Consider the following 13,361-nt stretch of genomic DNA (forward strand, 5'->3'; position numbering starts at 1 on the left):
ACCCCGACTCCATCCGTCCTGGTGCCCCGGGGCACGGCTCACCTTCGGTGTGAGGCGTAGTTCCCTGTTATGTGGCCGGAACCGTCACAGCCAGGGGTGGGGCACCTGCGGAGGACAGAGGATTTGGAACCAGAGCCGGGGAGGATGCCTGACCAGAAAAGGGCCCCTCTGTCCCGAGTCCCTGAGCGGGCCCACCAGCTCGGCACTGGTCTCGGAAATGGCGTGCGTGTCCGGCCGGCCTGCTGCCATGACGCCCGGCCTTCAGAACAGTGCCACCCAGTCTCCCCAAGGGGTCCAAGGAGGCCAAGACAGGAGCTCATCTCCACTGCAGGAAAGATGGGCTCCCACTTTGGCCTTCTACAGGGCTCTAGGCTGGACTAGAAGGTTCCAGAACACATATGGGCCTTTACACAGCATTCAGAATGGCAAACCTAACAGCTAAGATGGGCTCCCCTTCCTTGATGTGACCAGGAGGAGGGGGGTTGTTTTCATGGAGGACAGCCTCTGCCTGAGCCAATGAACCGCTGTCTGCTGGGCACCCAGGACACACCACCCACGGAGCCGTCGCCTAGAGTGGCGCGACTCTGTCAGTCCAGATTCGCAGGGCCAGAGGCTGATCCTCACTGCCCAGGGTAAGGAAGGGGACACCCAGCACAGAAGCCCAGCCTGATGCATCCAGAGTGTTTGACAAATGTATCTCATGGAAAGTGAAAATTACACTTGAATACACAAGTATGAGTTTTCTTAAATTGCTTTTCCCTGGGGCACCTGGGTGGCTCAGTGGGTTAAGCCTCTGCCTTTGGCTCAGGACGTGGTCCCAGGGTCCTGGGATCGAGCCCTGCATCAGGTTCTCTCCTCAGCGGGAGGCCTGCTTCCCCCTCTTTCTTTCTCTACCTGCCTCTCTGCCTACTTGTGATCTCTGTCTGTCAAATAAATAAATAAAATCTTTTTCAAAAAAAATTGCTTTTCCCTGAAAGTCCACAGTGGAAGAATGAGTGAGTTTCTGCTGGTGTCAGAATGGGGAGGGCTGCCCGGTTCTGCATGTGGGTCCACCAGAAACCTCTGGAGCAGGTCTGCCACTCTGTACCTTGTTCGGTGGAAGGGTGCGGCTCCGACCCTGCGGAACCGGGCGGGACCCTGGGGCTCACAACCAGAGTCTCACTGATCAGTCCTCATCCTCACACAGAGAAGAAACCGTGGGAACTGAGGCCGTTTCCCGATATGAAAGTGGCCCCGAAAGGGCTATGGGGACTTGCGTCCACTGATACAGTGCACAGGTGTCTGCCTCTCAGTCAGCAGAGCTCTCTGGGCCTCAGGCCCCTGTGCTATGCCCACACCCTTCCTCAGGATCTTCCTGGCACAAAGGCTGCCCCCCACGGCTCTCCAGCTGCCTCCTAGAACCCAGCAGGAGCACACTGCCCGTTCCCATCTGAGGACGCACAGAGCTGGTGGAGCAACACGGGGTGGGGGGGCATGCCCATCCCACCAGCTCCTTCTCCAATCCCACTGTCTGTCTCGAGCCCTCCTCTTCCTCCTGTCCTGTGGGCCACACGAGGGAGGCCCCCCGGCCTGCCTGCAGACCATCCAGTCCAGTCACCCTGCCGTTGGATTCAGGGGTGACTCAAACCCCATGAGGTTATGGTGGCTCCTGGTCTGCTCAGGTGTGCTCACATCCCAACCCTCCCACATTACATCAAGGGGGTGTTTGCTTGATAGGAGACACCAGCCAGCATCTCCATGCAGGTGGGCCTCAGCCCTTTCACACAAACGCCCAACCGGTACATGGGTCCTGCTGGGACACTCTGTGTCTCTGCATCCTCCAAGGTCCCAGGGAGCAAGCTACTGGGCTTGGCTCCTTGCTGCAGCACGGAGTCCTTCAGACACATCAGGGTGCGCCTCACACAACTCTCCGCTGAGCCCAAGGCCCTGCCGCTGCCCTGCTGCCCCTCCTCAGCCCAGAAGGCCCTGCCGACCACCCTCATGGCCCACGCTAGCAAGAGCCCTGTCCCTGCTCTCCGGAGCTCTGGTGGCCGCCTGGGGCTTCATTTCTTTTCGGCTTCATGAAAACATGGCAGAACTCAGGTCCATGCTGCAGGTGGTGGGCAGGCCCTCAGCAGCCCCAGGCCTTGATGCCCTGTGTGTGGGTCCAGACTCTGGTGGAGCCCCCACGGCCCCTGTGAGTAAGGCTGGCAGAGGAGAGTGTGCACATGGGGAGGGTCCCTGCCAGGCCCCAGCACAAGGGTGCCCACAGAGGCACACCTTCTCCAGGCAGGGGGCACCAGCACTCCTTGCCAAGGCCCGGGTCAGTCGCTTTTCCCAAAAGGCGTGACCAGTAGAGGACGAGGTGTGGGTGGAGAAGTAGGGAATGCAGGCGCTGGCCACGTCCACCGCTCTTGTGCCCCGAGGGCCCGCCAGGCCAGTTGCAGGAACCCTCCCGCCGTCTGCTTCTGAGTGCGTCGTCTGGGCAAGAGGACGGGTCCGGTGTCTAAGGGACACTCTGCATCTTGGCGTTGTGCAGCAGGCCTCGCCTTGGAGCCCCACCCTCTCCCGTGTGTGGGGAGGCCACCCACACCTGCCAGAGCTCCCATCACAGCCTTGCGGGGGATGCACACTGCACCCCCACATCCCCACACATAGACAGGGCTGAGCAGCCCACAGCAGCAATGTCCCCAGCCCATGACCACATCGGGCACTCGGTAGGGAAGAGCAAATACCCTTGGGATTCGATTAAAGCACAGAAAACACACGATCTGAGACTGTCTCTGCAGCCATTGTCAAGAGGGAGGCCACCGAGGGAACCATTTGCAAGGCGGGGCTTTTCCTCTCTGGGGACAGGTCATCTTCCCCATCATGGCCACAAGACTGGTCAGGAACAGCCTCTACAAGATGCCTACTCGACGGGAGGAGGGAGAGGGAAACGCTAGCACGCCAGGACCACGTTGGAGGCCTGCTCACATCCACCCCAAGCCCTTGCTGTGTCCCGAGAGGACAGCACTGACTCCCACAGAAAGACCTCTGGGTCCAGAAAAGAGCTTGGGTCCAGTCAGGACACCTTCCCAGACCTTGCCGAAGCCGATGAGTGACTTGTTTCCACTCGAGGAAGACCTCCTGCTGCTATTTCTAAGCAAGTGTGGGTTAAGGTTCCTCACAGGCTCTTTGTCGTAAACGAGCACTAACCCTCCTGGAAGGCCATGTTTCCAGACCCAGACCAGGCCCCAAGCACCTGCTCTGCAGGAAGAAAGTCCTAGAGCTCTCAAATCATTCAGGCCCTCAACCTGGAAAACCAGGGGAGCTAATTACTGTTCAACTGGAAAAGGAAACCGGAAGAAAGAGCGTGGGAGGCGTTAAGAGAAGAGAGGTGGGGAGGGAGTGGAGGTCCAGGGCCCTGAGCCCACAGGACGATGGTTCCAACTAGATACCTGGGGCTGGACAGGCAAGGGGACGGGGGTGAAAGTGCCACGAGCTGAGCCTTGGAAAAGGTTCACGTTACAGCTGGTAACTCTTCGAAGGGCGATTCTGGTGGTGAGCCTTGCCCAGAACAGAAGGCCCCGTTGGTAACAACAGCCAATGACACACTTCTGGCTCCTGGGACCAGAACAGCCCCCCCAGAGTGACAAAGAGGAGGCTAGCAGAGTGGGGACACTGCAGAGAGCCAAAGCTTTCTGCCCTGTTTCTAGATCAGCTCAGGCCCCCCGGAAGACTTTGGCAGCAATGGCCCCTCGTCTTAGAGGCCCCAGGACCCCGGCTCCTATCTGGCCTCAGACAGAATGAGCCCAGATTCAGGAGCACTCAAAGTGGAGGCCTGAGGGAGGGTCGGACACTCCGGGGAAGGGAGTGAGCTGAGCGCACAAGAGCTGAACCTCCTTCCTGAGCCTCTGCTTGGCCTGGGAGCCGGGACTGGCACGGCCTGGCTCAGGGTCACAGTGGTTGCCAGGCCGCAGCTCACCTGAATGCACAAAAACCTACGACGACTACAGCCCCCAAACCCAGCCCCAAGAGGATGCTGAAAACCTGGGAAACCTCCGGTGCTTGCATTGCATTTGAGCGGGGTGGTCAAGCAGGCTAGTGGGTGCCCACAGGGCCTGGCCGGCCTGTGTGTTAGGGATAGGGAGGAGAAGCAGAAGGCGGGGGTGCTCAGCAAAGAGAAGGGATGAGCATGGAGAGGCATCCCTGGGAGGATCACCAGCGCCAAGACAGAAGCAGCTGCAGCGGTCATAGGAACAGGGAAGGGCCAAGAGTTTTCTCTCTCATCAGCAGCACCCAGATCCCTTCACGAGAGCTGCACAGCCTGAAGCCCGCGGAGCCACAGCAAGACCTAGGAGCCAAGGCGAGCTCTGGGCTTCTCCCACACCTCAACGGCAGGGACAGAAGCAGGCCCGGACAACCCCATCCTGGGTCCTCAGGAGAGGGAGGATGGGCTGGGCCACTAGGGGCCAGAGGCAGGTCCTGCTCATCGCAAGGCCCTCCGGCCCTCCCTCCTCATAGCAGCTGGCAGGGCCGAGGGTGGCACAGGAGCCCGCAGCAAGGGACAGGCAGACAGCAGCACTCAGAGAGACACAGGCGGCAGCAGCAGGAGCCCCAGGCAAGCAAGTCGGCCCCTCCATGGCCTGTCTCTCTGCCCCATGCTGCTGGGAAGGGCTTCCCTAGGGCCGGAGCCCTGGAGAAGGCCGACTTTGGCTAGAGCCTCATGGAAGGAGAGAGCAGAGCAAGGGAGCCGCCCAAGAGAAGGGAGGCCAGGAGGCAGACATACTTGAGGTCAGCAGAATGGGCAGCCATGAGGTTTCTGAGGCTCTTGTCAGCAAGAGGGCAACCAGAGAGGCTGAAAGAGAAGAGATGGGATATTGGGGTGAGCCAGAGGGGAGCAGAGGAGGAGAAGGGAAGACCCACCACACAGCACCCAGGCCAGCCTGGACCCGAGCAGGGACGAACCTGCGGTGAGAGGCATAGTTCCCGGTGATGTGGCCGCTGCCGTCACAGCCAGGGGTGGGGCAGCTGAACAAAGGAAAAAGAGTGTCAGAACAGAGAGCAAGGCACACCTGCCAGGCCTGCCCCCTGCGCGCGCCTACTAGGGGAGAGGGGCTGACACTTGTCCTCGACTCACCCACGAGCCAAGGGGAGACTCCTCCCCCCACGGGCCTCAGACAGCCAGCTTCTCCCACACAACTAAACTCAGGGAGGAAAAAGGAACAAAATTCCAGCTCAGTGTGAAGCGGGGACATCTCGGGACGCACACGGGTGCGCCCGCGAACATGTGGGCCGGCGGGCCCTTCCTACAGCGGCGTGACCCTCCCTGAGGACAAGGTCCCAGACCAAAACCTGGGAAGAGCAGTTGCAGGTCTGGTTCATAGACAGCAGAAGAGGAAGCTCGGGGACAAACCAAGCACAGGGGAGAGCTGGGTCCCTGGAGGCACAGCCAGCAGCCACAGTCTCCCGCAGTCCTGCCAGAGAAGCAAGGCTCGAGGAGGGTTGACCAGGGGCTGTGCGGTGGCACCCAGCTGTGGGGAGACTCCTATCTGCCAGCAGCTTCCCCTGTCTGCAGCAGCATCTGCTAGAAGCCTGTGAGGACCAGCTCCAGGCGGCTGGCTGGGCTGGCAGAGCCAAGGGCACCGAGTCCTAAAGCACAGGGCGTGCCAGTGGGCTCTGTGAGCCAGGACAGATGGCTGTGGCTTGGGAGAGGGTCTGCTTCCCTCAGCCCTCACGCTGCTCTGTGGGCCCGAACACGGGCTCTCCCTTGCTCTTACTAGAAGGATGTGTTAGATCCCGGTGCAGCACAGCGACAACAGGAAGCCTGTCACCCACTGCCGTGTGCGAGAGGGCCGTCACGCAGGTCGACCCAGCCTCTCTGGCCAACAGGACGGTCGGCGCTAAGCAAGGCCTGGGGCTGAGCACGTCTGGTCTTAGGGACTCAGACCAGGGCACGCTTTCTTCCAGAGTACGAAGGCTCTCAAGGAGCCCTCTTGGCCCAGGTGGGGACTTACGTGAGCAATTCCTTCTTTATGTCCTTGGAGAGAAACTTCATCTTAAAGTTGGTCAGGGTAACTTCCCCGGGGTACTTCCGCTCCTCAAAACTCTCTTCTGACACTTCCTGGTCATCTGCTTCAGAAGAAGCAAAAGAATGGGCTGCTGGCTCTGACTGCAAAAGACCAGCAGGGAGACGTTTTAACCGGCTGGCGGGGGGCCGGGTGCCCGACCCGGGGCGGAGGGAGAGGGGCCCTTCAGAATAGGGCTGGCAGAGACAGTTCCCCGAGGCTCCTGCCTTCGGATGAGGGAGGAAGACCTACCTACCTCCCCGGAAAACACAGAAGACAGCAGCCCTGAGGGGCTAGAGTGCTGCACACTTCAGCCAGAGGGGCCTGGCCACCCTGGAAACGAGGCCTGGGTACCGCCCAAGGTAGCCAGCCCACCGCCCTCCCACAGCCTCGGGTCTGTGTGCCCCTGCACCTGACCACTGCTGGGCCACCTTCCAGACACAAGAACCTACACGTGGCACAGCTCCTTGGGGCTCAACGCACACTACCACCGAACAACGCTTGTTGAGATACTAGGATGGTGACAGCACAGTGCGAGCAGTAACTTACAGGCTGTGGCCTTGAGACCCCCTGTGCCCCCCCACCACCAGCACCAGGCCCTGGCCACAGCAGGCCCCTCCCGAGCCCAAGGTCGAGGTCTAGAGGGGTTAGGAGCCAGCCGAGGGCAGGACACGACAGACACAGGGCTGAGCAAGGACAAAAGAAGAGAAAGCCAACACCCTGCTGTGGGTCAGTGCTGGTTCGCGGTCCAAATCCCGGGGCTGGCACGTGTGCGTCTCAGGCAAAGGTTCACCCTCTTGGGGCCCAGGTGGTACACGCTCAAGCCGGAGACAATAGCAGCCCCTTGCAGGATTTCTGGGGACTCGGAGCGCAGAGCCCAGAGCGGGAGAAGCTCTCCAGGACGGACAGTGAGACTTCTCCATGCCGGGGGCGGGGGGTGGGGGTTGCGACTCCTGCTGCAGAGACTGTGACTGCACAAGGCACGGGGCAAGTGTTCCCTCCCCTGAGCAAGCTGGACTTAAGCCAGGTCTCCAGGATAAACGACAGCTTCCCAGAGGCCCAGGGAGGAGGCCATTCCACAGCAAGGGAGGTGTCCCCGAAGCGCCCAGACACTGTTCTGGCCGCCGCCAGAGGTCAGGGTGGGAGGTGAGGCTAAGGGTGGGGGCGTGGGGTGAATCGAGGAGCCTCGCGCAGAGCTGGGGAGTCTGAGTCGGGGGTCCTGGGCCGTGGCCGAAGGGCCAGGAAGGCCTGGATGAGGGAGGCATTTCTGGGGGTGACCCACCCGTGCCCAGAAGGGAGCTGGAGGAAAGGGAGGGACTGGGAGCGAGCTGAGGCTCTGGGGGGAGAACGACTGTGGGGGCTTCTGGGGGCAAGGACCTCAGGACCTCTGAGACCGATGACATGAGTCTTGGGGGGCTCAGAGGGTGTGGAAGGAGAAGGGGAGGGACCAGGCAGCCAGGGATGTCAGCCTGAGCGGGGAGTCATGGAAAGGTGCAGGGAGGAGTGAAGCGAAGGTTACAGCCACCAGGAAGGGGGCTTAGACCTTGGAGCAGGACTGGAGCAAGGTAAGCGCAGACTGTACTAGGGGGTCCCCCCTGTGGGGGCTGCATCTGGCCTCAGACTGGGCTCCCACTGGCCAAGAAGAAAACCAAACACACGGTCCCAGAGGCCTTGCCCAGGCCAGCCCGTCCCACTCAGGGCTCAGTCTGAGAGGCGCCCCTCTCCCGGAGCCTAACACCAAGTTCTAGCCACGGGACTGTGCCAAGTGACCTCAGCCGGGGGCCCAGTCTCCCTCTCACGTGTGACGCAGACACACGTCGAGAGTGCGGGGCTGGGAGGACCGGACTGCAGGCTGGTTGTCTCCCAGAGCGGTCTCCTCCACAGGGACCGGCCCCTGCCCTTCTGGGGTCGGTGGGAGGGGGTGCTGGCAGGGACAGGGAGGGAGGATGAGGGGACCTGCCGGCCTGCCCACACTGCGGAGGCCTCTGGGAGTCTATGCCACCCCTGCAGCAGGGCTCTGCTACTCAGGACGCACACATCTGTGGGGAAGAGCTTTCAACCAGTCCCACTTTCAGGAGGGTAGAGTGACTAGAAAGGGCTGTTCCCCTGTCCCCAGACTGCAGCTCCGACAAATACACCTGTCTTGCTGCTCTTTAACAGGGGGTGCTGGTCTCGGGACTCAGGCCACTGCCCACCCTACGGCCTCCTCTGTCCAAGGAGCCAGGTGGCTGGTATGTCCTGCAGATGGTCAGGAGGGACCGCTGCAAAATTCAGGGTTGGGGGAGGCCACAAAACCCAGGAATTTGGAGCCGTTCCCAAATATGTCCCATGGGATGTGAAAGAAGCCCTCCTCCTCCCCACGCTTTCTGGGGGCCCATGATGGTACTGATCACCAAGTCCATGGAAGCGGGAGAATGACCTCTCTCAGGTGGGACAATACCGCAGCATGGGCCCAGGCTGAAAAGCCCTCCAGGATGGCAGGCCAGGTTCTCTCTTGCCAGAGGTGGCCAGGCCCCCCGCGTGCAGGGACAGGTCCCCAGTACCTCTCCCCAGAGACGTGAGAGCCCGCAGGCCCCACACCCACCTCCTCGGGCTCCTCCTCTCGCAGGCGGCTCGGCTTGGTGTAGTCCAACGGTCGGTCCCACTCGTCCTGGCGGGAGGCCTGGCTGCCCGGGGGCGAGGCCATGGAGCTGCTGGGGGCGGCACTGGCGCTGCTCTGGCGCTGGGAGGCGTCGGGAGCCTTCCCGCCAGGGCCACCTCCCGGGAAGGCGCCATCGCGCTTGCGGTGTCTGTGCATGCTCAGGTCCAGGGTCCCGTTTTCATCCACCTCGATGTCCACGGCCTACAACCACAACGGCAGAATCCGTGCTAGGGACTTCACCCCACGGATGACTTCTGGTCCACGAACCAGCATCACAGACAGCCCAGGACACTGTTTCCCTCGGAAGGAAGCAGGCCCAAACCAGAACACGAGAGTCTCTGAGAAGCAGGCTTCCTGACTCGCCAGCTCCTGAGATGGATGCGGGGGGGGGGGGGGGGGGGGGCGCCACTCTCTCCCAGGTCCTGCTAACCCCGCCAGACCTTGAGACGCGCTGACCATGATCACACAAGGACATGTGCTCAACCATGAGCTTCAGGAGAACATGAGGTCTCATCTATGTGCGTGACCCTCAGACTCAGGGGAACACAGAGGAACATGCGTGTGCACAGCCATTCAGTCCCACTTAGGCACAGCAAACAGCTCTCACAGGGGACTCCCGCAGCCACCCCCCGTCACAGGAGCCACGAGCCGGAGGAAGAGAAGGTAAGAATGACCACTGTCCAATGGACACTGAGTGTCCTAAGCACATGTCACGTGGGGGCTTGTTGTCCCGACTGTAAACCCCCCGGCCTGTGGCTGCCTCAGAGGGGTTCCTCAGAGGGGCTGCACCCACCTTGCTGGGCAGGTCCTGTGGCTTCGTGCTGAGATTCTCCGGCATCTCCCAGCAGCGCGTGGAGAGGTTCAGGATGGCCGTGGCAGCCATGTGCGCGGCCTCGGCGTCATGCGTGTAGTCGAAGCCTGCAGAAGGGGGTGAAGTGCGGGGGCTGTGCCTGGGGGGAGAGGCCTTTGGGAAAGGTTGGGCTGCAAAAAGGGAACAACAGCAGCTGGTATGCGACTGGAATGGGAGGCGGCCGCGCGGACGCAGTGGGGAGCTTTGGCCGGCTGGGAGGGCACGGCGCGCAGCTCTAAGGAGGCTGGCCTGGGGCAGGGCCACTCATCCCGGTCACAGGGCCACAGCACACCCTGCTCGTCCCCTCAGAAGGCGTCCAGGAGGCCATTTCCGGCTCGTTTAACATTTGGGCAGAGAGAACAAATACCTCCAAAGTCATTCCAGCCTGTCTGAAGCGTCCAGCAAAGACGCTGCCAACTGGGGACGCTGACAGAGAGCACAGACCTCTGTGAGCAGGAGTGGCCGGGACATGACTCAGGGAGGAAAGCCCTTGTCCCAGCATCTCAAAAGGCGACTTTGGGTGCCCCCATAATACCACTTCAGTAAAGTCATGTTATCGTTCAAATAAACATGGCCAATGAGGGCATAAAATGTTGTCTCTGCTAGTGATCATATTGTAGCCCCAAACCAGCCGTCAGGGGTTACACTTCCAACGTCAGGGCAGCACCAGTAAGTCCCCAGACCTCCGAGAGATCCCTGTGCACGCTAGGTCCTCCCTGGGCGTCATGGCACCGAGCAGATGGGACAAAGGTCCACACTGATGCTGGCGGCTGTGTCAGCCCTTGGTGTTTCCATTATTAATGTGACAGAAAGTCCTCATAGCTGCGTCGGAGGGCTTGACACCCCCGGGAGATGCCAGCTCCCGTCTCACGGGCTCAGTGGGCTGCTTCTCCATTTCATATGTGTTTCTCAGGCTAATGGGCTTGCAACCCACAGATTGGTATATTCAGTGACCAAAACAGACAGAAAAGGTTGTTCTCCAAAGTTCAGAGGAACACATTTTGTTAGTACAATTACCCAGAAAACCTGTGGCTAACGCCACAACACACTGTCCAGTGAGACGGTCCTCAGGCAGGAAGGCAAACAGATTCTGCCTGCCCAGGCTCAGCATGGCGGCTCTCTGAGCCCCCGCAGGACAGGCCACATCAGGGAACGTATTCTCAAGACTTCGGACACGCACGCCGTGAAGGACCTGGGTGTCGTTTCACCAATAGGGAAGAGATACATCGAGTGTGATGGGGAACATGGTGGCAGTAACATGAGGAAGACACGGACTCTGGGAAAGCCACCGTGGTAGACACGGGACACCTAGATAGCCCCGGGGCAGAGAGTGCTGGTGAGGGGTCCCTCCCCCGCTCTCAAACCCTAACCTCTCAGGAGTGGGTCTCCCCAACTTACATTTAAAGGCTTTAGGTGAGGTTTCGCTGGTCTGAATCTTTGGGGCAAGCATGCGTTTGCCAAAAACCTGAGCGTCAAAACTTGCGTAGTCAAAGGTGACCTTGGAGAACTTCTCCAGCTCCTTGGCCAGGTTAGCCCTGGGGGTGGCAGGGGCCACGTTAGGCCGGTAGCTTCCATACGGAGGGACTTCAAGCTGCTTCACGAAGCACATAGGCCTGAGGTGTAGGACAGAGGTGTAGCACCGTGAGGACAGGACCAGGGACTCCAAGCCCCACCCTACAGCCCAGGCAGGAACCCCTCAGAGCCCCATGTACACAGAGACCCTCCCCCATGTCCCCCCACAAAAGGATGCCTGGGGCCTGTTCTGGACGAGGAGGAGAGCCAGGAGCAATCGATGAGCCTTGAGCGGATGACGGCATGTGTCCCCGCAGATCAGAGGGGGAGGGCAGGCCTCAGACGTCCCCCCAGAGCTTAGGAAGGCCGCTTTCAAAGAGTTTGGCTACCAGTAGTGGGAGCCTTTGGCAGGCAAGTCCACAGGAGCGTCCTTCAGACAGTGGCCAGCCACCCCTAGACGGAACTCTGCTGCAATAACAGAGCTGCCCAGTGAGAAGGGAGACGGGACATGCAGACATAATGTGGGCACTTCTGAGAACCGGGCTCAGGGAGGGCCCGACTCAGCTCTCGACTGGCCAGGGCCTCAGCCCTGCACTATTCTCTGCCTGACGTCCGTGGAGAAGAGCCGCAGAGGGGCTGAACAGGCTGACAGCAGGGAGCCCCTGCGGGCCTTGGCTCACGGTTACGAGACCGCACAGCGTTGCAAATACAAAACGGGGCGTGAAGAAAGGAGCAGAGACAGCACGGGGCCAGACAGGAAGGCCAGCCAGGCGGGGAGTAGCCCCCACACAGGGTGGGGACAGGCTTCTGCGCTGGTCAGCTCAGAGAGAAGGGAAGGAAGAGGAGAGGCCCGGCAGCTCTCTCTGCTCCGGACTCAACCAAGCGACTGCGGCCTGGGCTCAAGAAGGGGACATGGGATGGTGGAACAGGAGCCCCGGGACAGACCCCGCAACGCTGAGGAGATCAGATCTGAGCCTGGACCTTGGAAAAGCAGCTGTCCCAAGCATAGGTCCATTCCCCTTCCCCAAGGAGGGCAGAGGGCCAGGCAGCATCCAGGGGAGTCCCCGGAGAGTGCTCAGGCACCACCCAGCGGAGAGAAGAACCCTGAGCTTAGAGCTGGCGGCTCGGGTTGCTGGCTTCCTTGGCCGGGGCCCCATCCCGCAGCAGGTGGAGTGTCTGGGACGCCAGCACACGTCTGCACAGCCTCGCCCCACCCTCCCGGGACGACCCCCAGAAACATGGCCACGCCACAGGAGCAGAGCCTGAACACCGGCCTCCATAGCTACTGTCTGAAGCTTGGCACCAAGGACCTGGGGAGGCGAAATGTCACGACCTTGTTCAGGCCTCACGGGTATTTGCAAAGTCCACAAGACAACGCTGTTATCCACTTTCACAGGCAAACAAAGAGGGGTCCGATTCCCAGGAGCACAGCCACTGCGTGGGGGACTCTTGGCCCCGGACCCTGAGCTCCCAGGGCCTCGCCTGCCTGCTCGTATGACTTTTACCCGTGACTTAGATCAAGGCAGGAAAAAACTGGATTAGTAGCATGGCAAGCTGGAAGAAATAGTTATGGGATAGAAGCAAGAAGCAGCTTCCAAGTGTCTTCAGAGCCAGCCAGCAGGTGGGAAGGAGCCCACGGGACACGCAGGGCTGAAGGCCCCGTAGATGGGAGTGCAGAGTGCAGAGGGGTGAGGCCCCGGCTCTGGCCCCACCCAGAGACCCCTCACAGGGGACCCACAGAGCAAGCCAAGGGGGGTGGCCAGGTTCTCTGGCTGAGACCTTGGCAGGCACACACCAGGGAAGGGACAGGGGGCTGCATGGGCCCTGGAAGGAGGCGGGCCTCTCTCTAGACCAGGGTCTGTGCTAATGCCCAGGTTCGTGCCTGTTCAACATTCTCCTCTGAGGGGCAGACACGGGACTGGGATCTGAAGAACTGGGGAAGGGAAAGGCTTCTGAAGTCCCAGTCCCTCAGAGACACCGGGAGCAGAGTATCCACAGAGTGAGGGCACTTGGTGGGGAGCCACCCCGCTGGCCAAAAGCAAGAATCTGAGGCCAGGCTGGCCAGGGGCCAGTGCCAGCTCCCTCCACGCCCCCCTCGCCAATAATTGCTGTCTTGGGCAAGCTCCCGACACTGTGGCCTTCATGTGGCTCCTGCCTTCACAGAGTCACAGGGGTGGCGGTATGCCAAGCACATGCATTCTTAATGGCCTTTGGGGAGCCCCTGATCACTGACATCTGTCTACACACGCTTGCCTACGGCTGCCTCAGAACCTCTGGGGCCACAAGCAGGCCGTGCTCTGAAGGGCACCACGTGCCTCCGTCCTCGCCC

The 13,361-nt window shown here is 60.8% G+C and overlaps 1 protein-coding gene across 6 annotated transcripts in view; it reads right to left on the bottom strand.

The window, feature by feature from the left end:
- MYT1 (myelin transcription factor 1) overlaps positions 1-13,361 on the bottom strand; it is a 64,826-nt gene that overhangs the window by 10,777 nt on the left and 40,688 nt on the right. For 4 of the 6 annotated variants that reach the window (XM_059133727.1, XM_059133729.1, XM_059133726.1 and 1 more), the window contains 7 exons: positions 10,919-11,133; positions 9,464-9,651; positions 8,614-8,871; positions 5,979-6,133; positions 4,930-4,992; positions 4,751-4,819; positions 43-105 (listed from right to left, as the gene is read on the bottom strand). In XM_059133727.1, coding sequence (XP_058989710.1) covers positions 43-105; positions 4,751-4,819; positions 4,930-4,992; positions 5,979-6,133; positions 8,614-8,871; positions 9,464-9,651; positions 10,919-11,133 — 1,011 coding nt within the window. The remainder of the gene's footprint in view (positions 1-42; positions 106-4,750; positions 4,820-4,929; positions 4,993-5,978; positions 6,134-8,613; positions 8,872-9,463; positions 9,652-10,918; positions 11,134-13,361) is intronic. The other 2 variants (XM_059133730.1, XM_059133731.1) reach the window with 2 other exon arrangements.

The sequence above is a fragment of the Mustela lutreola genome, chromosome 9, assembly GCF_030435805.1.
Source record: "Mustela lutreola isolate mMusLut2 chromosome 9, mMusLut2.pri, whole genome shotgun sequence".
In the NCBI taxonomy this organism is placed as follows: domain Eukaryota; kingdom Metazoa; phylum Chordata; class Mammalia; order Carnivora; family Mustelidae; genus Mustela; species Mustela lutreola.